At 43.5% G+C, this 26,278-nt stretch overlaps 1 protein-coding gene across 1 annotated transcript in view; it reads right to left on the bottom strand.

The window, feature by feature from the left end:
* The window catches only part of CREBBP (CREB binding protein), a 164,566-nt gene that overhangs the window by 34,247 nt on the left and 104,041 nt on the right, over window positions 1-26,278 (bottom strand). The window contains 10 exon segments of the mRNA XM_006903586.1: window positions 986-1,042; window positions 2,574-2,654; window positions 7,676-7,764; window positions 8,947-9,186; window positions 11,468-11,586; window positions 17,919-18,108; window positions 18,865-19,044; window positions 20,592-21,008; window positions 22,386-22,574; window positions 23,965-24,089. Coding sequence (XP_006903648.1) covers window positions 986-1,042; window positions 2,574-2,654; window positions 7,676-7,764; window positions 8,947-9,186; window positions 11,468-11,586; window positions 17,919-18,108; window positions 18,865-19,044; window positions 20,592-21,008; window positions 22,386-22,574; window positions 23,965-24,089 — 1,687 coding nt within the window.

The raw sequence follows: 26,278 nt of genomic DNA, 5'->3' as shown, positions 1-26,278 counted from the left end.
AAAAGACCTAAATAAATAGAGAGAAGATCTTCACCCTGAAACCCACAGCATCCCTTTTCAGCAGGAAGTAGCTAAGAGAATACGCCATCCCCTTTCCCTTATGAATCAGGGTGAAGTTTCTCTCAGGGAGGAGTGATAGGGAATGGCAAAGGACACACTGACAAAGGAGATTAAACAGAACTGGCTTTGACAAGCACTGTTGCAATTGGACAATTAAAACAGACATTCAGAGGGCGGGGGAAGAAGAACAAACTGGGGAAGAGGGTAGAGAGAATGGTACAGCAATGAAGGAATGAAAACCCAAAATCCTTGCAAATGTTCATTAATACTAATAAAATTTAATTAAAAAAAAAAAAAGAAAGATAAAGAAATGGTTTCTGAGACGGTTTCCTCTGAATCTGCCCTTTCCTCAATGCTCACACTACTTCATCCCACCTCTGGTCCACACTGCTGCTGTTGTTAGGTGCTGTCAAGTACGACTCATAGCAACCCTATGAACAAAAGGTCTGAACTCTGTTCTATCCTGTGCCATTGTTAACTTCCTGACACCCAAGAGCCCATTGCCGCAGTCACTGACCTTCCACCCTTCTGGTCCATAAAGATTTATACAATAATCTCTTTTTTTTCAGTGCATTAAAAGGAGACACCAGGACTCATGGTCTCTAGGACCAAGAGGACTGAAACCAGAAATGCCTCCGTCTTTATTGGAGCTTATCTTCCTTCACTTAATCGCTTCTTAAAGTGATAATCAAGTTATCGAAGAAATCCTCACCTCAAACAACACCCAGTGTCTCTTTTTGCCAACCTGCAGTGACTGAAGAGTATGTTAAGAGACAGAGGCATCACTGTGTGAGCAAAAGACTCTCTAGCCAAAACATCATTTCATGAGACATTTCCAAAGGCTCCTGTGACCAATTACAAAACACAAACATTCCTGATTGGGAACTAAGATCTAAAAATCAGACAGGAACAGTGATCTACTCACGGTTCAGGGTCTAAGGTATCGTTTTTCTTCTTCTCAAACTGATCCTTTGAAATGGTTCTTGATTTAAAAAAAAAAAAGAAAAAGAAAAATGTTAATGAAATTTACCTGCTGAATACCTACTACATGATTCCTTAAACAGATTTCATAAGTAGTTCTTTTCATCTTCATAAGTACTTTATAACAGAAAAATAAAACGACCAGCTGAAATGTCTAGTATACATAAGTAGGACGTGAATATAAAATTGAATTCTGCAGATAGAAGGCTCATTTCTTTTTCTCTGTATTCCTTCGGATATTGCTTTTTAAGCACTGTGCTTACTACAAGCAAAATTTTATCATGGTGAGTTAATCTGTGATGGTAAAATCAAATTGGGGTTATTACCTGCTCCTACTCCACTTGCTCTAAGTGCTAGGCGGCTATTGCGCCTGATAGATGTGGGACAGCCAAGTCATCTAACCACAGTCCCTCAATGCAGGCAAGACCTTTTAGTTTTCACAATGGCTCAGGGTCTGGGTTGCTACTGTTGTGCTCTTAAGACCAGTACCTGTGTGAACACCCTCCTTATTGAGTGCAGACAGACCCTTTGTGGTAGGACCTCACAGAGGGTTAGGAACCACTGGAAGATGCACATTGAATCTAGGGAGAGGGGAGAACTGAAAATGGTGGCAGACTTGAGGGATTGGCAGGTTATTAGATGTCTCAGGTATATACATGATCTGATTAACTTTTCCTTGCCATTCTACCAATTAAAATACACACTATCGGGGAGGTACAGTGGGGAGGAAAAGGTTAACTTAAGGCAGAAAGTAATTAGTCAAGAAGCCTAGTGATGGGCCATTAATTGAAAAGGTGGGCCGTCTGAATCATTCAGCTGTGACAGGAGAGTAAAATCACAGTGTACTCCTGTAAAGATCTACAGCCTCAGAAATCTTACGAGGCAGTTCTATTCTGTTCTACTGGGTCACTGTGAGTTAAAGTCATATCCCTGGCAGTGTTTTTGGGGGTTGGGATGATTCGGAGAGGACAACAGAACACCAGTACAAAGGAGTCACTTTACATTTAGGGTCAAAAATTGAGCTTGGAGAATACTGGAATCCTGTTCTGAGTCTGCATTCTATATAATCAACAACTTCAAGAGAAAATAAACCTAAGAAATGTCCCCAGGACTCACATCCTGTGACTGCCAGTTCTGTGAATAGGGTTACTTGATTTTTCAGGTGTACTGGAAAATTTAAAATTTCTCCAAATGGATTCAAGTCTTTTAAAATAAGAGACAGGTCAGCCAGGACAGACCAGTGAACCGTACTACTGTCATGGACAGGGAAGAAGATGAGATTGGCACTGGCGTGGACTTAAGTCATCAACATTTTTAAGCATAAATGTGCACACACACTTACGTACATTCTGATTAAACAGGTGCATAGCTGATAGGGGGGAAAACTGCTCAGAAGTAAAAATGGCAGTGAGGCTTGCCTTTTTTTTTAAAAAAAAGATAAAATATAATCATGGACGAGGATGGAAAAACGTAACTCTCTTGTAATCCTTCCCCACTTCCCTCTCTGTGAAAACCGAAAGGATGGTACTTACGTCTGGGGCTGTGAAGGGTCGTCACCCAGGGTAACATTCTCCCCCTGGATCTCTGTGAAACACTTCTCACAGAAATGATACCTGTCAGCAAGAAGGCCATACTTGGGTGAACTGGTCCATCATAACACACAGCCACCCAAGCAACGAAGCCACCAATCAGAGCAGGGCAGATCACCACGACGAAGGGGGGGCGTTGTTGGTTGATTGATGGGTCAGTGAGCACAATGAGAGGAACAGAGGGTAGGTGGGGAAGGATTAGAGAACAGGGACGGGAACAGATAGCACAGACAGAGAGGTAAGACACACACACACCAAGACAACACAGAGCAGAAAGCCAAGGCAAAGCATCGATTAGCACTCAATGCACACATCACAGGCCATCATCCTAACATTGACAAGGCCGTCCGGCTCCGGGACGCCAAGCTTCCCAAGGAGCTGTTTATACTAAAATTGAAAGGAGCCTCTATTTAGGAATTCAAATTTTGTATCTTAGAAATAAAATGCAACTCCAGGGTTTAAGATGCTGAAAGAATTTACTCGGAACCAAATTGTCCGACTGAAAGTTATAAAAAGGCAATTTAAATGGAAATCACTTAAATTATTTTCTAAAACAAGATAATTTTTGCTTGGTAGGCAAATCAGGAATTTGTTTCTGGCATTAAGCCTTATCTTTAAACATATGGAAATGTCAAATACCCAGAGAAGGTTTGCATTTTCTTCCATTATTTTGCTCATATTATCACTCAGTTAATTGGGCTACAATACACATGAAACCAAATCCATATTCTAGACAAACATTTAACAGAAATGCATTTGGAGTCAGAGACTTTCCAGCCATTTATCAGTGCTAAGTCAGGGAAAAGGAGTGGTATGAATATATTGTATAAATGATACAATATATGCAACATTCATCAACTATCTATGCCATTTCAAGTTCATTTCTTTCTCAGCTTTGGTTTGGAATGTCTGGTACTAGGCACCACCACCTGTACATCGGAGAGCCTCAGAAGGGACTGCTCTGACTTGGTGACAGACTCCAGTTAAGCAAATTTAGAGTGATTTTCGTAAGACAATCTGCATTTGAGATATTACCCACTTCCCCAATTTTAGGTTTTAAGGCCATAAGGAGCCTGGGCTCAAGATTACCAAACAAGAATGATTCAAATAAAAACTCTTAAATGTTTGGAAAGGACATGAATGAAAAGGGGGGGGGGGAAATTCAACAAAAACGTGGGCGAATGCTGCATAAAACAAGATGGGCACACAGTAATACTGTAGAACTGAACAGGCTGAATGGAGGCAGACTGTACAAGCAGAGGATGAGTATAGGCAGTGACGCAGCAAGGGCAAATATGGGTTTAGTGCTCAGAACTACATCTACGATGCCGAGACGATTAGTATCGAAGACACTGCACGAGACTCAGAGTGCCACACTGAACCACCAAGCACAGGAAGGCTGCGTGGCAGATAAGCGAGCATATGACATTACCGTGCACGCATGACCCACGCACACGCGAGCACACGCACACTCCCTCATGGTGCCATCCAGGCCTCTACTCCACGTTTTCTTGTCAGAACAGGTACAGTCCCCACATTTCGGGGTTAGCTCTCACCTGCCCCGCCAGCCCTGCCCTGTTTGTTGCCCACATGCGTGACTTTTAAGCACACAGCTCTGAACCCATGCAGTGTTCGTGGTGCTGCCTTTTCACGCTGTCTGAGTGGCTTGTGCCTGGTGTTCCATGGGCCCTAGCCGGCCCAGTTACTGCTTCCTGCTGGGCCATGATTCCTGTCTGCCAAGGTTCAGAACTCTTAGCAAAAAGCCCAGATTGCCACTGCTGTTTTAAATAATAAAATATCTTTATTCTGCTTATTTTACTATTTTGTGAATATTTTTGTGGAGCTGTGAAATCATCAAAGAGACTTTCCATGTGTGGAAGGGCACTGTGTGTCTCCCCACCCCCTTCCGCCGCTGTCTGGAGAGAAAGCACACAAACTAAGAACCAATATAGTGGTAAGCAGAACGAAAGGGGGGGGGGGGAAGGTAAGCCCTCAATGCCCCATTATTTCCCTCTTCAAAATAAAATCTGGAATTGAGTGTCAATTCATAAACCGTCAAATGCAGGTACTTTGAGCTAGCACAAAATAGGGATGAACCCATTTTTCTAAGTGAAATGGCCATGAGAATTACATGTATGTCTAAATGGTTTGAAAAGCCTACGCAAATTTTTGTTTTGTGAAGACTTTGGGACAGATCACTGTGTGCCCAGTGACATCAAATAAGCAAGAATGAGAACCCGTGGTTTCCCGACAGAACAAAGTGAGGCAAGAAAAACAGTGTCGACAAACTCAACTCCCTCTGACCTGCAGTTATTCTTCCTGTCCTGCAAAGTGCCAGGGCTAGACAGCTGGTAGGGTCCCCTGGCGACCCTGGGCTACCTGTCCTAAAGTAAGGTCAGCCTGAAAGACTGCAGATGGGCCCTATTGGATCACCTTGCCCACGTCCTAGCCATCCTGGAGATCCATACCATTTCAGGCATCCACTGTGAAACCCTCAGACAATGCACTGTAAAATCCTAATACCAGAGCGGCCACTCGCCTGGTTTCAGAAAAGCTGGATGGACATGGAAGAGGTACAGGAGACACACTGCATGGATGCTGATGGTGATGAGTGCAGTTAGCATGGTGTCTTTAAGGGTGGTTTAATGTACAGAGTAAATTTTCAAATGCAGATTGTTTATGAAAGAATCACTCAAGTGTAATACAACTGGAAAACCTATAGATTAGTCGTCCCAAAATAAATGACTTTTTAAACTTTCAAAAGTTTGGGGAAAAGTGAAAATGTAACCACATTCTGGTTTGAAGAATCTGTATGATCTCTGTTGTACTAAGTGCCAAAATGGATTGGGACTACATGTGCCAAAGGGATTTTAGAAGAACACTGCTGTGATAAAGTCCAGCAGGAAAAGATGAGATGCTAGCCATGGAGCGAGGTCACTTTCATCTGAAAATCAGAGAGTGCTAGTGGACTTGAGGATAGGAGCCAGTAAACCTCAGGAGGTCCGGCCAGAATTGGATGCCCACTTTAAAATGCATCACAAAACACAGATCTTTGTGACCTGTGTTTCCACTCTTGAGAAAAATGCAGTAAAAAAGAAGTTGTACAGAAAAACAAAGTCGGATGTTTTAAAAATTGCAAAATAGTCCTGTTTGCACTCCATCAAGGTCCACGCCTCCGAGATAGCAGTAGTGTCCCTGATCTTATAATTTTACTACACTTTAATTAATGGCTCTCCATTTAAAACACAACTGAGCCCAAAGATAGGCTTCCACATGACCCACCATGGTGATCTGAGCAAGGACCAGGCCCCCAACATTCTAGACAACACCCCCCACCCGTGAACCTGTGGATAAGCATTTAGATAGCACGTGTTCATCCAGGCCCAAATGCTCCCCAGCAGTGGAGACGCTATTTTTAAGGTTATTGCTCAATTTTAACCTGCCTTCTTCAACATTTGATAACAACTCTATTCTACCAAGCACACAAGGTTTTCAAAGGGTGTTCCTTCTTTGTTATCATTAGAGAGGGATAATAAAAGGCTGAAGGGGAGAATATTTCTGTGCTCATGAACTGGGTGAGATGACTAGGAGGGACGCTATAGACATAATAAATGGGGGAGCTGGACCAGGACTTCAAGGGGAGCCCTTCCCCAGGGTGCAAGAAATCCCACTGCAAAGGGGCTAGAATATTGTTCCAAATATTGTCTTTAAATTCTGAGCTGTCCAGGCTGTGGTTCTAGTTCAGACGGTTCCTGGGGCTGATGTGCACTTTTCACCTGCACCAGAAGTTCATGGACCTGGGATTAAATGAGCAGCTGAGATTTAGATGCCTTTCTGGAGACTTTGTGTCAAGTTTTTTTAACCTATAGGTTTTTGGTTGGTTTTTTTTTAAAATTTTATTTTATTATATTTTGTGTGTGTACTGTCAGATCAGATCTAACTGGTACAGGAGGAGCTTGCCCCTCCTTCTCCAGCAGAGCATCTGGTGGATTTGAACTGTGTGCCTCTGGGATTGCAGTGCAGCTTCTTGCCACTAGGCCACCAGTGCTCCCTTCAATCTATAGGTTTTTGATGGAAGTTGTTTAATTATACTTAGCAAGGGCAAAGGTTATATTAAAAAAAACCAAACCAGAATAACTAAAAAAAAAAAACACCTCAAACAAAAAACCAAAAAACTCTACAAAAAGACCCATCTTAATAAAAAAAGGCATTTTTTAAAAAACTGATCCTTAACAGTAACATTGAAGACTAAGTACTCAGAGGGAAAACAGTTACATACAGCCAACACAAAGAATCTAAGTGCTGATTCACAAGACACCAGCTGTGTGAGAGCGTGCGAGAGCGTGTGACTGAGCGCGAGAGCGTATGACTGCGTGTAAAACCAGTATCAAAGATGATTTTCACCCTCCCTTTACTTGAGATAGCCAAACTTGAAGAGAACAGCAACTGTTTCTCAACTACACTGATCCATGAAACTTTGGATGGGCTATCTTCTAACAGGAACAATACACTGGAAGTAAAAATTTTGTGTTGTGCTAATTTAAAATAAAGGGGGGGTTTTTAAAATGAAAAACCCAGACTTTTGTGTGTGTGCAGGAGAGTTAAATGCAGATCATTGAATCTGTCTGGTCAAATACTCTAGATAGATTTGGAAAGCAGAAGCATTAGCTAGAATTTTTCTTGTGTGTGATTATCTCCAAAAAGGCAATGTCAGGCCCTTTCAGGGCTACTCACAGCTACAGACTTTTGCTAACAAGGCTCTATCTTACAAAGACCACAGTTTAAGACTCAATGAACCCAATTCAGGTAGTGTAGTAAGCAGTTTCAAGCTTAAATCTTTATACTAAAAAGGATTAAACACCCCTTCCCAAACTTTAAAAGTAAGACATTGTAGGCTTAACTGATTGATCAAGCAACAGTGAAATCCTGCACTTGTCTTCGAGCCAACAGGAGGACACAAACAGCCCACGCTGGCATCCTCAGAGGAACCACACTGCCCTGAGAGTGTGCTGCTCCTGGTGCAGCAGCAGGTCAGGCAAGCTTACCTGTTCTGGTAGCTGTAGTAGGCAGCGTCCCGAGGAATCGTACACAACTGCTTCCCATCGCAGTACCAAGTCTGTGGGGAAAACTCATACTGCAAAGCAAAGGAGAAAAATATGTAAAACATAATGCATGTACTTTTCTGGAATATTTTAGATTCACTAAGAATAGTTAAGGTTTAATCAGTAATTATCTCTAAGTAGATCACAGCTTTAGTTTGCTTGGCTCCACAGTCAACAGTCTTGGCACCAGCAGCCAGGAAATTAAAAGGTACGATGTGAAAGTCTGCTGTTAGGGACCTCTCCAAAGTACTGAAAAGCCATGATGACATTCTGGAGACTAAGGTGCGTCTGATACAGGCCATGGTCTTCGCAATCACTTGTTATGCATCAGAGAGTTGGACAATGACCAAGGAGGATAGAAGGAGAGTTGATGCCTTTGAGCTGTGGTGCTGGAGAAGAGTATTGAGAATACCATGGACTGCTAGGAAAACAAACAGATGTGTCCTGGAAAGGGTTAAACCGGGTGGCTCCTTGGAGGCAAGGATTCTGAGGTTCCGTCTAACATACTTTGGACATGTTGTGAGGAGAGACCGGTCCTTGGAGAAGGACACAGAGCAGGAGAGGAAGGCCCTCTATGAGGTGGACTGATTCAGTGACTGGGATAATTGGGATGGGAGTGTCAGAGACAGTGCGATTGGCACAGGACAGAGCAGAGTTTAGGGCTGTTGTACATAGGGTCGCTATGAGTCACAAGCGACTTGACGGCACATAACAACAACAACAACAGATCTGGAGAGTTTTCTCAATTTCCATATGCTAGAGTGAGTGTAGCGTTGTATCTACAAGACCATGGTTATAGATGATGAAATGCGCCTGGGACAGCTAAAAGCTGCTTAACCCTAGGGCTCACACAACAATATCCCTACAGGTCTGGCAGGAATCGTTTTACAGAGGCCCAGGATCCAGCTAAGCACTGCCTCATCCCCAAGCAGAGAGCTATCTATTAGAATGCTGAGTCTGGGGGGAGGATTGCATAACAATGAAAAGAATTTTTTTCTCTCTCTCTCTTCAAGGAGAAGAGCGAACTGGGGGTGGGTGGGTAGATATGGAGTGCAATAACGTATGAATGGAAATCCAAAGTCTCTGTGAACTTTAATAAAAAAAAAAGCTGAGTCTGTTATTATTATAAATTGTCATTATACAAAAATCCCAACAATACTCTTGAGTAGGATTAACCAGAGAAGTTCAATTTCTAGATGAAAATAAAATTGTACCTTGCGTCCACAGCAATATCCAAGTGACTGCATAACAGGATCAATTTCCTGTTCAAAGACCTCGGCAAGTTTGCTGCAAAACTTGTAGACTCGGGACGTCTTCCGATTGTAGAGCCAAGCATTGTTAAACATGAGCCAGACATCGTCCACATACTGCCAGGGCTCCTGGTACTGGCCTGTGTCCAGCTTCCGCTTGATGGTGGAAAGGTCCATGGGATTCTTCACAATGTCAAAATAATCCTTTAAAACAAAATGGGTTCTCAGTTCAGAGGATCCTCAAGTCCCCAAAATCAAGGTGTATCTTTGAAAACAGTAAAGTGAAACAGAAATAGAAGATACCAGAACAGCTTTGGTTCCTTAGTACTAAGCAATAAGCACTGAACAGAAAATCACCTGATTTTCCCTTTTTAAAATTGTTAATATTCAAAACAACTATGGGGTAACTAACATCTCACCTAAGTAAGAATAGCAAAACTCAACAGAGTAGCAAACAACAAATGCTGGTGAGGTTGTGGAGAAACTGGAACCCTTATTCACTGTTGGTGGGAGTGTAAAACGGTACAACCACTCTGGAAGGCAGTGTGGCGCTTTCTCAAAAAGTTGCAGATAGAGACACCATTTGACCCAGCAATTCCACTACTGGGAATATACCCCAAAGAGACCATAACTGACACCCAAGCAGATATATGCACACCCGTGTTTACAGAGACTTTGTTTACAATAGCAAGGAGCTGGAAACAACCTAAGTGCCCATCAACAAATGAATGGATAGAGAAGCGGTGGTATATTTACACAATGGAATACTACGCTGCATTGAAAAACCAAGGACTCATGCAGTATTATTCAAACTGGGTGACCCTGGAGGACATTATGCTTAGTGAAGTATCTCAGTCACAAAAGGACAAATACAGCATGGTGCCACTATTGTAAAACAGGACTGGACATCAGGACTCGGGGGAGACTGAGAAAGATGGGATAAATAATGTATACTGCATTAAAACAGATGAGGGAGAAACTGTTTAAAAGGGATATGTGATTAGGTTTTATTGCCATGATAGGAGTCCAGAACGAAGGCTGCATAGTGGAGTGGACCTGGGAGGAGGGATTGTAAAACAATGAAAGAATTTTTCTTTTACTTTTCCAAGAGGGGAGGTGCACTGGGGATGAGGGGTGGGCGGGGGGAAAAGTGCAGCAATGAATGACTGGAAATCCAAAGTCTCTAAATTCTCACTGAAATTAATAATAAAGAAATTATAAAAAAACAAAGACGAGAACTTGGGAGAAGGAGTGGGCAGGGAGGAAAATGTGCAACAATGAATGAATGGGGAAAAATTAAATGGGAAGTATATGCTGTAAAAAAAAATATGTTTCATTAAAAAAATTGTTACTATTTCCCAATGTGATCAAATGATTCAAAGAGCAAAACAAGAGTGAAAGAGTGCTGAATGAATTGCTTAGTGAAGATTTTCAATGAAATATTTTCATTCTCTTCCCTAGCAAACAAACTGAAACCGTACGACAAAAAGAAAAATGACTGCAACACACTCTCTGGGTCACATGACCCTTGCCAGACAACAGAGGGATAAGCAAGAGGCATTTTCATGAATGTGCACCAGTGCTTTACACAGTGCCTAATAAGCAAAGTCTCCCTAAAGCACCCATAATGTACGCTGAGGCCTCTGAGGCCACCATGTTCACCAGTACTGGTCAGAAGGGGCCCAGACATGTGCCTTCCTCTACCTCAGCAGCATTTTTTATCACTAATGCTTGGGCTCAACAGAAAGAGTTCAAAATTTAAGGTACGGTAAATTATTGTTTTGGTAGAAAACAGTTTCAACTTGAGGAAAGCTCTTCAAAGAAATGGGATTATTCTATCTGATTTTAAGAGCTAAAGCAATGACTACTCATGAACCACACTAGAAAAGCCACAGTGTTGTGACATTCTATTTGTGCCCCCCAGAAATACATGGTGTGACTCCTAAGGCTGTGGTCATAATCCCATCTGGAGACCAGGCTCCTTTTGTTACATTAATGAGGCAGGATACAGTTAAACTCTTTTGAAATATAAAAGGGTTTAAACAAGCAAATGAGTCAGCAGAGCAGGGTTAAAATATATGCCAAGACAGGAAGGGATCTGCAATGAACCTAGAAGTAGACACTACAGAGACAAGACCTTCCTCCAAAGCTGAAAGAGAAAGAAAGGCTGCCCCTAGCACTGGCACCATGAATCTGAACTTCTGGTGTCCTAAACTGTGAGAACTGTTTAACTGTTCAAGCCACCCCCTTGTGATATTTCTGTCAGAACAGTACAGGGCAACTAAGACACGACATTGTTGTATACTGCCAAGTTGGACCGACTCATAGCTGACCCTCCAGAGGGTTTTCAGAGGCAATTAACTGCAAAGGAAGAAGACTGCTCGTCCTTCTCCTATGGAGTGGCTGGAAGATTTGAATCATGTTCTTTGGAATTGTAGTGCAGTTTCTTACCATTAGGCTACCAGAGCTCCCTACATTAACTTACAGGAATTCCTAGGAGCTGGGGATCCACTGGCTGCCGAAAAGGCAAAGACTCTGGGTCCTGTCGATATAGCGCTTCCAGAGTTGGCATGAGAGCCTGGCGTAGCTCCTCTGGCTTGAAGACTGCAATTAGAAAACATCAGAATGAGATGTGGTTTACAAGTTGCCCAAACCACTTCGCTGCCACCTTTATAACAGAAGCCCTGGTTGCTTCAAAGGGTCCTGATGCTGCCCTCTCAGAAACTCAGCTTTCAAAGTGTTTTCTGGATATCAGGTATCTCAGGATCTACGGACACTTTAAAGCAGAAATGCTGGATTTCCATACTATTGTTGCTGTTATATGCTGGAACTGACTCCTAGCTGAGCCTCCAGCTGGTTTTCAGAGGCTGTAAATCACAGGAGGAAACTGCCCATCTTCCTCCTGTTAAGCTTTTCAAACCACCTGTATATCTATTTATTCTGGCAGTATATCTATTTATTATGTCACCAGGATCCCTCCCAAAATGCAGTATCAATTATTCCTGAAATACTGCACTCAAACCACTAGCATCGCAAGTTTACTTTTCCATGTACATTCCTTGCTGGGCTAGCCAATGTAGCCAGCTTCTCGCTTGGCTTCCAGATCTGGGGAGGCAGGCGGTGAAGACACGATGCCTCACTGGAAGGAGTCCTGAAGAACACTTTCCTTTGCCCCAATAGCACTCAGGGGAACTAGAGTGGTGTGGAGTCCCTTAGGTGTGCTAACCCAAAAGCTGTGCCTGAGTCTTTGGCAGTTTGAAACCCACTGGCAGCTGTATGGGAGACAGAGGAATTATTTCTTCCTGTGTAATTTATAGCCACCAAAAACCCAAAGGAGATCAGTTACCAGTTCTGACTTGATGGCAATGAGAGATGAGAACTCAGAACACTCGAAACCACCCCAGCGATTCTTAAATAACCTCAGACTCCAGTAAGTCCACTTACTGCCTTTGGGTCAGAACTAATTTAGAACTCATCCTCCTGCAGGTTTTCAGACACTGTAGACTTCAAGTGAGGAGATCGTTCATCTCCCCTGCAGAGCAGCTGGTGAACGACACACTCACTAGGCCACCAGAGCTCTCTGTACATATCATCCAGTCAGAACTGACCTAGCCACTCACCCTCCTGCAGGTTTTCAGAGGCTGTAGACTATATATGAGCAGCTGGTGGATTTGAACTACATGCCTTTGGGTTAGTAGTGCAACTCCTTACCACCAAGTCACCATGTTGTTGTTGTGTTTATATTGTTTTTGTTTGCTGTTTAGTCAGAAATCTACCCACAGATGACTCTCCAGTAAGTTCAGAGGCAGAAAATCACACCAGAGGAGACTGCCCATCCTTCTCCCACATTATATATGTAGATACATAACATATATTTAAATTGTGATAAATGTATAGGTAACAAAATATTTGCCATTTCAGTAACACTGAGTATGATCATTATATTGAGATTTATAATATTGTATTAGAGCTTCATAAACACTTATAGTAAAGTTATAAAGTGGAATATTTGAAAAGAAAAAAAGAATACTCCAACCACAAGGCCCCAAGACTGTGTTCTTTCTAGCAGACTGAGGCCTGTGCCTCCAGCCTCTGAGCAGCCCATTTCTTAGGACACTTCTGCTGTTACCAGGACTAAATCTACTGGATGCCACCCTCCTAAAAGGCCCCAGTGCCACATGGGTGAAGGCTGGGGAAAGCAGCTGCTTGGGGCAGCTTGATTGCCAGTAATGTGTTAGAACACTCTCTGTGCAATTCAACCATAATCTCCTGTGGACTTTTTCTCTGGCAAGGTTGTGATAAACCGTGATTTCAAAATTAGAGTCAAATACATAAAAGCAGGCCCATTCTAGGCAGGGCAGGAATGTTTGGAGGAAGGCCAGTCAACATTTCCTTCAGGGAAACCTTTGGATTTCCATCGGGTTCCTCCAAACTCCAACCTACTTCCTATGGCTGAGACGAGTGTGACTCCCAGTGTGTCCCAAAAAATGGGACAGGGGCTTTGACAGCTGCAAGATTTATGGAAGCAGACGGCTTCATCATGGTGGGCGCCTATGCTGCCCTTTCAGTTAGTAGCCAAGTACTTAAGTGCACTACCAGAGATCCTCATCAGGTTAAAAGGGAAACTCATCAAAAGGCATGAGCCTCACTTGAGAGATGAAGCCGGCTGGGAGGTGTGACAGGAGCTGGTGCCATCACAGCTAGTGCTGGCCATGTCCCCTGACTCCCTTCTCCAGAATCTGCTGCTTCTCCTCCAAGACCTCAGCTGCAGTGACTCTGACAGCAACAATGTGTCCTGTGTTCGAAGCCACCAAGCCAGTTTCGACTCCTAGTGACCCTACACACAAAACAGAGATGCTGCCTGGTCCTGTGCCGTCCAATTACCACCTTGCCGGATCCTTTGTTACAGCTGCTACTCGGTATGCAGAATGTTCAAATGCAACCTCTCTGAAGCACACGCACTGGCAGTGGCCTAGTAAAGTGCCTTCAACGACCTCATCATGAGGGCATATCAGTCTGTTCACTGCTGGCAGCCAATTTCTTTTCTTCTACTCTGGTTTAAACAGAGGTGAAGTAGGGTTTGGTATTCTCTAAGTAACTCTTTAGAAAAACCTAAGCATGTAATCAAGAACTTTCTCACACCTTTTCTGTGACTCACTGGCCTCACGACCTCTTGCTTCTGAAGGCCCACAGGCTAAGGTCAAATTTAATTTGACATTTTAAACAGCTGGGTGAAAAATTACAAGAGTCTTCTTTTAAGACCTATGAAAATCACAAAAACGTCAGGTTTTAGAATTAAAAAATAAAGTTGCATTGGCACACCCCATGCCTGCATCACCACTGGCTGCTTTTGCACTATAATGCACAGCTGGGGGTTGAAACAGACTGAATGGCCCACAAAGTGCAAATATTTACCATATGGCCCATTACATGCTCTGTTGGTTGTGCAGTATATTATGCATGTCTCCAGCAGTTCAAATCCACCAATGGCACTGAAGGAGAAAGACAGGCACTCTCTTCCCATTAAGATTTACAGACTCATAAACTCAACAGCAGACAGCTGAATGGAATCAACTCAATGGCAGTGGGGCTTTGAGGTCCTTTGCAAAAAAGGCCTGCTGCTTTCTGCTCCATCTGAACTGGCCACTCACTCAACATTTATTAACACCTGTGCTAAGGACAGCAATGTTTCAAGACTTTAAATGAAACAGAGAAGTTGGAAACAGAATTAGAACTGAGCTCTGTACTACAGGTTAGTGTGGTTCAGAATTCAGTTCATCAGTCATATTTCAAGTGTTCAATTAGCCAGTTATAAGTGGTAGAGCCACAGTGAAAGACATAAAATACTTCCATCATTTTGGAAAGTTCTAGCACTGCCCTAGCATTTCCCCACGGGGTCTCCTGGCTTACAAATACTTTCATAATACTGTTTTTTGAGAAATACTAAGCTGTCCTTTGCCTTTTTCAGTGCTAACATCTGCACTGATGGTGGGTAGCACTGATAGATACTACCTTAAAAGGAAACTCTACTGCACTCAAGGAGAAAAAGGCCAGTAATACCTCAGAAGACCCTTAACAAAGTAGTGAAAATTACTAATCTGATTACTTCTCAGTGCTTGCATACTCATCTTTTATTCTGTGTATTTCAGCACAACATTTGCATAAAGCATTTCCACTGTGTAGTGGCTGTCATGTAAGGAGGCATTTGTCAACTGCTGGAGTTGAGAGTGAACCGAATTCACTGTGTCATGCAGCAGCAAAATTTGAAACAGCTGCTGACAGACACGTTGTCCTTAGTCAGGTCTGGCTCTATGGCAGATGTTCGCTTAAAAATGTACAAAGTATCTACAGCCAGGAGAAGATAAAATAAATGAATGGGACCTTCTAAGAATCAAATCCCTATGCACATCCAAAAGCTTCTCCAACAGGGTAAAAAGGGAAACCACAGACTGGGAAAAAGTATTTGGTAATGACATGTCAGATAAGGGACTTATATCTATCTAGAATTTATAAAATACTTGAGCACCACAACAAGATAAAGGTAAATAATCCAATTGAAAAATGCGCACAGGATATGAACAGACACTTTACCAAAGAAGACATTTAGATGGCTAACAAGCACATGAAGAAATGTCCAAAATCCCTAGCTCTAAGAGAGATACAAACCAAAACAACTACGAGATATCATCTCACGCCAGTAAGGATAGCAAAATTTAACAGAATAGCAAGCAACAAATGCTTGGTGAGGTTGTGGAGAAATTGAGACCCTTATTCACGGTTGGTGGCAGTGTAAAATGGTGCAACCACTATGGAAGGCAGTGTGGTGCTTTCTCAAAAAGTTGCAAATAGAGATACCATTTGACCCAGAAATTCCACTACTGGGAATATTCCCCAAGAGACCATAACTGACATCCAAGCAGATATATGCACACCCATGTTTACAGTGACTTTGTTCACAATGGTGAGAAGTTGGAAACAACCTAAGTGCCCATCAACAAACAAAATGGAGAGAGAAGCCGTGGTATATTCGCACAATGGAATACTATGCTGCATTGAAAAACAAGGAACTCATGCAATATTATTCAAACTGGGTGACCCTGAAGGACATTATGCTGAGTGAAGTATCTCAGTCACAAAAGGACAAATACTGCATGGCACCACTATTGTAAAATAGGACTGACATTGGGGTTTGGGGGAGATTGAGAAAGATGGGTTCAATAATGTATACTGCACTGAAACAGATGAGGGAGAAAACTGTTTAAAAGGGATATGTGATTGGGTATTTTTGTCATGATGGGAGTCCAGAACGAAGGCTGCATAGTGGAGTGGACCTGGGCGGAGGGATTGTAAAACAATGAAAGAACTTTTTTTAACTTTTCCAAGAAGGGTGTGTACTGGGGATGAGAGGTGGGCGGGGAGAAAAGTACAGCAATGAAATTTTCATTGACATTAATAATAATAAAAAAATGTACAAAGTATGGGCAAATGATACTGAAACGTAGGCTTTCAATCAAAGATTGTACTTTTGAAACACTGATTTTGGCACCTTCACAAAACTTTTAAGACTTTTTAAAAAAAGACTGAAATTAAAAAAAAAAAAAAGACTGAAATTAATAAGTATGACTTTTTTAGAAAATATCACATCTGTATGATACCACAAAGAGAACCAGTCACTTCCAGGTGACCAATGACTGACGTCCTACAATCTCAAAAGGGCTGAAGACTCACTCCCAGTGAAGGGCAGAGAGGACTGCCCGACAGGACACAGTCATATGTGTGGACCCTAAGTGGACATTGCAACTAGTCCTTCAGAGACTACCACTTGTTGAGTTTTGTTGCAGTATCAGAGAATATCCACAACTTAATACTATTTGTGAATGCCATGCAACTCGATTTTATTGTTCACATTTCTAAAGCTTTAACTTCTCTAGCAATCAACCGATGGACAAGTAAAGAAAAGCTCTCCAGGGTTCTACACTCTGAGAGTGGAGAGCCCCAGGGCAATGTGTTTGAGAACTTGGTAAGTACCTAATTGTCTAAGATGCAGGGCCTCATCACTATAAGCCAGCACTGCTTTTTGTGTGTCTGCTCATTCCTACATGTACCAACTGCAGTCTCAGCGTTCTGAACCCCACCTTTTATTTTCAAAGTAATTTTGACATTTCCCCAACACCAGGCTACCTCTTTCTACATAACCTACCCTCCCATTTCTTGGCCCAGAACTCCCTCCCTCCCACTGCATGAAGTCACCTACTTCCCACTTTACCGTCATCCTGTTTGTGGATTATCACCCTTCATTTCCGATGACCACAGAGGTTTCCTAACCCACTTTTGGTTAGGAAACTTGTGCTATTGCAACAGTAATTCTCCTAAATCACAGTGTTTCTGGTTATTTTCAACATGAATTCTTCAGTGGTTCTTTAAATCTTGCTAGGCAGTGTTTCCAACAAGATGGCTCGATGCAGTGGCTGCTATAATAGGATAAAGTCCAGCAAAGACTGTGAGGAAGATGAAGGACTGGGCAGTGTTTCACTGGGTTGTACATGGAGTCACTATGAGTCACAGCTGATAGCATGTAGCAAGCATATACATAAAAATGCTACTTATGAGTGTAATGTAACAGTTATTATTAATTTGAAATAAATAAAGTATTTAAACATTTTCTGTTTCTAATCAAGGAAAGGATGCAAACTTTTTTTCTCTTCCTCCTAGGCGGCAGCCTCTTGCAAGATGCCTCTGAATTCTGAGGCGGTTTCCATGGAAACATAACCCGCCTCTTCCTCATAGCCTCCTGGTTCTGAGAACTGAAGCAGGCAAGAGAGCGATAAAGGGTTGCTGAAGCTGCCTGTGTATAGTTTTATTCCTTGTGGTCCATGAGGACTTGTATACTACAGACAAGCAGCAGCACTGGGGAAGGGAAGGGAGCCAGGACCTACTTTTTTTCCGGGGCTGAGAGGGTGAGGTCGACTGAGTGGCTGGGCCAGTGGTGCTGCTCTCCTCTTCCTCCTTCACCTCTACCTTGATTTCAGATTTCTTGTCATCCACTTCCATCGGCTCTGACTTCTGCTCAGTTGTGTCTGCGTCCTCTTTTACCTGAGAAGCTCCTTGCAAATCCTCCTCCATCATCTTGGGGTGGGGGTGGGGGGAAAGAATGACAGATGAGCACCAAAGACCTTTTTTCTAACTCAGCCTTATTGGAGATTACTACAAGTCTGCTCAGGGATGTAAAAAAAGCCCTCCTTGGTCACACCTGCCATTCATTCTCCTTCCTTTCTGGTCCCAGAAGCAGGTCCGATGACTGTGGCGGTTGCCGAGAGGAATTCTGGGTATAGGGAGTGATTGCAACCACCTGCTTGGGCTAAGCCAGCAGGAGGACAGAAACTTGAAGGCCCTGGGACTGCTCAGTGCCACAAGGCTCGGCTCCTTACTTTTCAAGAGAAGTCGGAAATTTCAAGTTTTCTTTGGAATCCTTCAATTAAAAATATACTATATGGACCTCAACACCCACAAAAACCCATTGAGAAACTAGATGCAGCCCAGGTCTGCCCAGCTGCACTTCCTGCCACAGGCCTGAAGGGGCACGAGGGAACTCTTTCTGCAGCCCACTTCTGCAGAGCTGGGACTTAACTGAGAGCTGTGGGGAAAGTGGAATCATGATCTCAACTATAAACTATAGCTGTGTTCTTCATTTCTAGCAGAAGCAAATGAACTCATGCCTCTTCCCAGTCAAAAACTACCAACTAACCTGCTCTGAACCTACATATTCCAAACTAAACTTTATTCAAATATAACAGCAGGGGCTGGGAAAGGAACCCAAACATTTCTAGGACTTGTTAGCACTTCCACACACAGCATCCTTGTCCCCCAAGAAAAAGCACTCACCTCAGCCCTAGGTTCCCCCTTGGAGTCTCGAGATTCAGGCTCAGGTTCCTCCGCCTTGGCCTCAGTCTTCATTTCCAGCACAGGCACGTCAACTCCTTGCTGCTGGGAAGTGGTTTCTGCACTGGCCACCGAAGGTGGAGTGGGAACCCTGTTATCGATGCTGGCAGTTGCCTGGGAAAGCTGTGGACAAAACCAGTCACACACATTCGTGAAAGAGACCACAGACATGAGCTTAAATGCTGGAGGTCATGTGAATCACAATGCTTTGTCCAAGTCTACTACTCCCCTCAAAGACACAGAGATAAATGGGGGACATAAGTGGTTATCTCGAGAGCATGAGCATCAGTCTGAGAAGGAAGAGATGGAAAGAGATTCACTTTTTAAATTCCAATAGAAAATTATCTCCTGAAAGTTTTCTACCTCATAGAACCGCCACTTCTAAAATTATTTCCTTCCAGAAAGTCTATAAATGGTTTCAGTAAAAGACTGAATTATAAATACTTAAGTATGTAAGGAGGGAAGAGGATAAAGTGTTTACATGGAAAAAATAATGTGTCACTTGTTGATTAAATGCAGGCAAGGTGGTGGTGGGGTATACAAACACGAGAAGGAAGTACTGCAAGGATCCTACATTTTCAAAGTGTCACTCAGTTGGGTTTTAATAAAAAAACAAAAGATAATGTGATCTTACTGGAGGTATGAAGTACAGGAATATCTCTCTCTGATTTCTTGGCCTCAAAGAAACTGTGTTTTTCATTAAAAAGAAAAAAAAAGTATGTGGCAATTCTGAGTTGAGCACAACTATCACCATCACTTCCCAGCAGCCTGTGAGTACAGGCTTGGTATCTCTGTCACATCAGGGTCATTCTCATAGCAGTTAAAAGTTTTCATCATGTTACTGCAGACTGCGGTGTAACTTTTCCATATACAAGGTGGCTCATTTTATGGAGACACTGGCCTTGCTGTGATGGCCTGGAACCATACCTGCGTTATCACCGAGGTCTGCCTGCCCAGGACCAGGCAGACTGTGTCATGGAGAAATCGAAGTAGAGCTGCCATCTTGGGTATATTTCATATACACTATCTCAGAGTTCAAGAATAAAGTTGGCATATCAAGGAGGTCTGAATGATATTCAGCAAAAAAGGGAATGCTAGTGTTTCAGAGATGATGGAGAAAGAGGTGGTGGGACTGAACAATGGAGCCTTGGGCATGCTGTAACCCAGCCTGGACTCCAGGACGTGAAGAGCAGCCTGAAGATGACTCTATCTTATAGAGTGAATGACCTGGGGCCAAATCAGGAAGAGAAGTCTCTTTCTTGTCTGGCAAGAAGACTTACAAGTAAGATCAAAGCATATGCAACCAGAAGCATAAGTGTTCCCAAACCCAGATAGAAATCACTGGAATGGGAAAAGGACCATCTAGAACAATTCACAGGAGCACATCAGTCCCATATGTAGATGCTTCAAAATTCCTATAGATGACCAGTGGCCAGGCCTCAATAATTACTGATATATGACCACAAGGCAACCTGGGGAGATGAATATTAAGTCCTGCCAAAGATTCTTTAGCAATGACAATGAAAGAAGTGGTTGCAGCACATCACTTATTTGGAGTTCTGAGATGGGAGGATCCCTGCTTCAGGAACTGTACCCACCACCTGCTGAGAACCCCATAATGGTGAGGGTCGCCACACAGGCTCTGCCCACAGAGACGGGCTGGTTCTCACCGGTGTGCCTGGAGGTTGGGCGTGCACAGATGTCGGCTGCTGCTGAGATGACTGTGGGGTGGGGTCCGATGGGGGCTGCACGGGGGTCGGAGGCTGTGGTGTCACCTGGGCTGGCGCTGTAGCCTGCACTGTTGGGGTGCTCTGAGTCTGGGTGGCACTGGGCACTGAGCCGGGAGTAGGAGTGGGAGTTTGGCCAGAAGACGACACAGGAGTAGATGGCTGCGTTGGGGCTGCTGGCTGGGGAGGAGTCATCCCAGGTGGTGTTGGGTGCTGCAGAGAAGGCATGCCAGCGGCTGTGGAGGCGGGAGGGGGTGTCTGGTGTAGAGGCGACTGTGTCACCGGTGGGCACGGTAGCTGGCTGGCTTGTGGCCCCAGTATGTTCAAAGGGTTAGGAAGAGTAGCCCCAGGCACCTGTCCCTGTAAGTAGACAAGAAATGAAAAAGCAGGTTAGTATCATCTCCCTCTTCAGAAAACGTGGCAGTCAAAGGAACTAGAACACATGAAAATCCGAGTAGGCTCCCTGGTAGAGTGTTCTGTTGGCAGATACTTGCTGAGGTGCAGATGAAACCAATGCCCACTCTATACTATTGAAATGATGGCTTCCAATCCCACAGCCCAATAATCTCTCTCTCACACATACCCACCCACACCCCCACACACATGTTCTGTGACACAGATCCCCCAGAAAAGGTATTCTCATATACACTCTCTCACATGCTCCCCCCAACCTTATTAACTGCATGTTTGTGACACAGATCCTCCAGGAAAAGTATTTTTGTCTTTCATTTAAAAGAACAAACCAACTCCAAAGTCATTAGGACAAAGAAAGCTTTGGCAGAGTGGGGCTCAATGGAGACACCCCAGAATTATCGGGGACCTTTTGGAAGGCATGATTATTTGAGGTCCACCCAATCTGGAGCCCAAAGCTTTACAGCAGGTGGTGGTGGAGTACTGTTCTAAACAACAATGATTCGAAGGCCAAATCATGATTGTTGCCTGCTTTTGTAAATAAAGTTTTACTGGAGCACAGCTACATGAAAGCATCTGTCTGGTTCTTTTTTGCTACAATATAAAACCTAATAGCTGGCAAAGTTGAAGATATTTACTGACTAAACATTTAGAAAATAAGTTTGCTGACCTCTAGGTTGTTTGTTTTTTAAAAGGAAAGGTATGAAAAGTAAGAATGAATGATTTGTTTAGAAGGAAGCCTCATCTAATATATGGAATAGCTTTTACTCAGTATATTGACATATATATCCTGGGGAAGATTTGACAGGCTCTACATACACAAAAGCAATGATGGACCAAAACATAAGGAACAAAAACAGTGAAACATGGGAAGTTGTTATCATGATCTTTAGGTTGAGGATTAAACCCAGTGAAAGAAGGTTATCTAGTGGACGTGGTCTTAACTGGGTAAAGCTGAGCCAGAGAAGACAGGACTCCGTGCTCAAAGAGAGAATGTCCCACCCATGTTCTCCCTCCCTGCTGCTCATTCCCAGCATCCCTCAGGATCATGTATGAGGTTTAGAATTTCGTACATACCAACAAAACAAGACAAATCTCCACAGTCAAAGCAAGCAAAAGAATGCACATCATTTCAGGTTTGAGGCCCTCCCACTGAGGGATGGGAAGAGCCACTCAACGCCAGTGACGAACTGCAGGACAAATGGGGAAGCAGAGATGCTAGCTGTGGAAGTTAAGTGCATGTTTTAGAACTGCAGTTTTGGTGACCTAGTCTGCTGGTGCCAGTGGGGAGAGAGTTGTGTGCATGCCTACCCAGAAGAACAGTACCTGTGACACCCCGGTCTGGGTGGCTGGCTGCCCCAGGCCCACGCTGTTTACGCTCATTGCTCCACTAGATGGCGGAAACTGGTTCTGTGGCAGGAACTGGCTCTGCGAGGGGGCCTGGGCCATCATGTTGTTGGTGTGTGGACCCATCATGCTTGGAGGCTGGGGCATTCGAGAAGGTGAGATGGCCATCTGAAAGACAACAAGCATTACCTCAGGGCTACCAGTCAGAGAAGCAAAGCCCTGTCTTGCCCTGAGAGTCCTAGGTGCACTGGTCCACACTCCCTTCTCACTCCTTCAGAACTAACTACACACTCTCCAGTTTGATCTCTCCATGGAACCAACAGCAAACCTGCCTATGAACAGATTCAAATCACAGGCTCTATCACTCCTTTGAAGAGTCAACTCTAGATGTCAAAGGACAAAACGATTCCTTCTTGGGCACACACTCCTGAGACCTCCCGACTGCATCATTAGAACTCAACTTCTCTCCAGGCTCAAAGCCCGTATCAACATGTCATCTTCATCAGAGGAAATAAGCCCTGATCCACTGTCAGCAAGTCAATGCTGAATCACAGTGACATGACTCTCCACTGGGTCTCAGGAGACTGTGGCTTTCTCCTCTGGCTTCAAACTGATGACCTTTCAGCTAGCCGTGTAACATATAAAACACTATGCCACCAAAACTCTCTCTCACACACACACTCTCTCATTCACTCACTCACTCTCTCTTGCTTTTCAGTTCAGTATTGAGGTCAAAACAAACAAACACACACACACTATAGAAAGAAAACATAACTCAAGTTTGAGGATGCAAGTATCATATGATCAACAGAAAAAACTAAAGTCATGAGCATTCTATCATCTGGATAATGTTGGGTTGGATATATATCAGCAAACCCTGGTCCCGTCTCTACAGAGCCTATTATTTTAAAGGTCTGAAATAAGAACCTGTAATAGCAAACATGTGCTACTTTGTCAATGTATTAAAAGTACTATTATTGCATTATCATTAAAAAGGCCTTCTATGTCTCAAATGTTTCTTTTATATATTTACACACTGGAAAGTACCCAAACACCAAAATCAACCTCCCTGCCACTGAGTTAATTCCAATTCACAGCAATCCTGCAGGACAAAGAAATGCCTCAGAAGACCTAAAGGATGCAAATCTTAATGGGAGCAGACAATCTCTTTTCCCCTTGCAGGCTGGCTGGTGTGTTTGAAAGCTGACCTTTCTGTTAAGAGCCCAACACGAAACTTAGTGCACCACCAGGGTTCTGGAGAAAGGTCTATCATATGCTACATGCTAAGATGAACAATTAACATGTCAGATACGATAGGCACTGAACTGTTCTGACTCACACACAAATCTGATATAAGGACAGAGTGTGTAACTCGGGGACTGTTTGTACACAATATGCTGTTTGAAACCCACTCAAATGACATGACATCCAATTTCACAAAATATACCATGGACAGTAAACGATGCTCCACAGCCTATACATTTCACTGTTCAAAAAACTGTACTTATTAAAGTAAGTACTTTAATAAGGCTGGACTGAGGGGAAGAGAAGCACTCACCCCTGGAACTGAGCCCAGGATGATCACCTGGACGGAGTGGTTCATGGGGGAGGCTGCCCTCGGTCCCATGGCTGCTTGTGGCAACTGTACGTTCCCCAAGGACATTGGGTTAAATGGATTCAACCCTGTAAAAGTGATATATGAGAGCATATTATGATTATCACAGGAATCCAGAATTAAGGTTACATAGTGGAGTGCATTTGGCTGGGGGGGGAGGACACGACACAGGGTCGGGGGGGTTGTATACCAACGAAGAAGTTTATCTTTTGCTTTTCAAAGAGAGGGGCGAACTGGGGAGAGGGGGGTAAAGAAAAAAGTGCAATAATGAATAAATGAAAATCCAAAATCTCTGTAAATATTCATTAAAATTAATAAATTCTGTTTTTAAAAAAGGGCGGGGAGGAAGACACAAAACAGTTCATCAGTAAAATAGAAACACAGCAAAATAGAATCTTAGCTCACCAAGAAAACATATGTAAAATGGAAGATGAAACACCCACCCACCCCCACTCACACTCCATGCAAAGTCAAAGACAACCACCCAAAGACACAAAAAGCTGGGTCAATGACAGGCTTTTGTGTATCTAGAAAAACATCACGTCCATCCTCCAACAATGTTGGAAAAACAGTGTCGAGGTGGTGGTGAGGGTGGTGGAGAGGAGGGTGGAAAGTCAGAGGAAGAGGCCGAGGGGGCTGCCCGCCAGCACCATGCCAGTGCTCTGTCAGTGCATCAGCCACCCACCGCTGAGGCACCACTGACAAGGATGGGCAGCAAAGGGAGACCCCACCTGCCAGAGAGGTCTCCTGGCCACATCAGTCAGTTCCTGTGAATTTCCCACAATGCCTTATGCCTCCAAGGACTAGAAGTATCTGTTCCAGGTAAGTCATGGGACGGCGCCAGCTCTACCCAGAATCCATGTGCACATATCTGGCAGGCACTGTCTGTCACACCATGGGGGCAGCTGTGAGGGTCTCAAAGAGCCTGAGAAGTGTATTAAGATCCCACAGATAGTGTCCACACAGGCCCAGGAGGGCTGTCTAGGGAGCCTGTGATGCAAACAGATCCCTCTTAACAGAGGACTTTAGTGATGGGGTGAGAGAGGAAAAGATGAGCTAAGAAACCGCAGGACAGCAGATCTCACACACAGACCTGTGCTCGTTAGCGGCACCTTGGAGTGTTTACCAGTTTGTTCTCTTCCTCTCTTTTTGTTTCTTTGTTAGCAATTCTTTTTTGTTCTCATTTTTATTTTATTCTATGCCATTCATTTCTGCTCTCTATTGTGATGCTAGTGAAACTTTACAAAGTAAAGCTGTTTTCTCATTTGTGTCAGTATTCTGCTAAACAGCTCCCTCAGCTTGCTTAATGGGCAATGTCTCCTAAAAAGGGCACCCCCAGCAGACCGTCAGCTCTTCCCTGGGCTTGCCTCTCATCGCTAGTCCACCAAAACCCGTGCGGGCACACGCTCCCTGCCACATCACTGCCTCTACTGTGTCTCTTCCGGTATGCAACAGGACCACCACAACTTCCTCAAGAGCCTGTTCTTCGAATCTTCTGGACCATCCACCACCTTGCTTTATAACTTGTGAAAGCTCAAGTCAAGGGCTGTGGAAACCTTCCATGGAAGATAGAAAGTCAACAGGACAAGGAATCTAGGAAGGCGTACGGAGTGGTGCCCAACACCCTAGCATGATCAGTAATCTGTCTGCAACTCCCCTCCAGCAGGTCTTATCTCCAGGGTTCACAGGAACCCTTCCACCTCCTCACGTCCCACAGGTCCTGCTCTCTGTCAGGAAGTCTGCCTGCACTCTTTTGACACCTATGGTCAGTCCAGCCTCTAAGTAAAAATGCTTTTTTTTTTTTGGTTTGTTTTTCACTCCTTCCTAAGACAGCTTTCTGTCCTTTTTTTTTTTTTAAAACCAAACAAAAACCAAAACCCAAAACACAACTAACCAGCTATATCTTTCTCTTGATCTTTCTGGAGAGCTTCCCATGTGATCTACAAATTCAACACATCCCTACTACCCATGGAATGGAATGAAGCCCAAACTGAAGGAAAGAAAGCTTAGGAATAAAACTGAGAAGCCAGAATGAGACAGAATGATGAACTGAAATGAGAACTAGTGTCATAAAATAGGCTATGTATGAACAGTTGAATGGAAAGCCAATCTGTTTTTGAATTTTCACAATAAAAAGAAAAAAGTATGCAAAGGAATTAAAGTAAAAATGAGAAAAAAAATAAGAGAGGAGATAAAAAAAGCAATAGAGATTGCTGTGTGTTAAATGAAAATATGATTCACTTATAACAGCTACTAC

The sequence above is a fragment of the Elephantulus edwardii genome, unplaced genomic scaffold, assembly GCF_000299155.1.
Source record: "Elephantulus edwardii isolate Elephantulus edwardi_28Jun2011 unplaced genomic scaffold, EleEdw1.0 scaffold00209, whole genome shotgun sequence".
Lineage (NCBI taxonomy): Eukaryota > Metazoa > Chordata > Mammalia > Macroscelidea > Macroscelididae > Elephantulus > Elephantulus edwardii.
The sequence above is the reverse complement of the archived record's forward strand: the minus strand, read 5'-3'. Positions and strand labels throughout refer to the sequence as shown.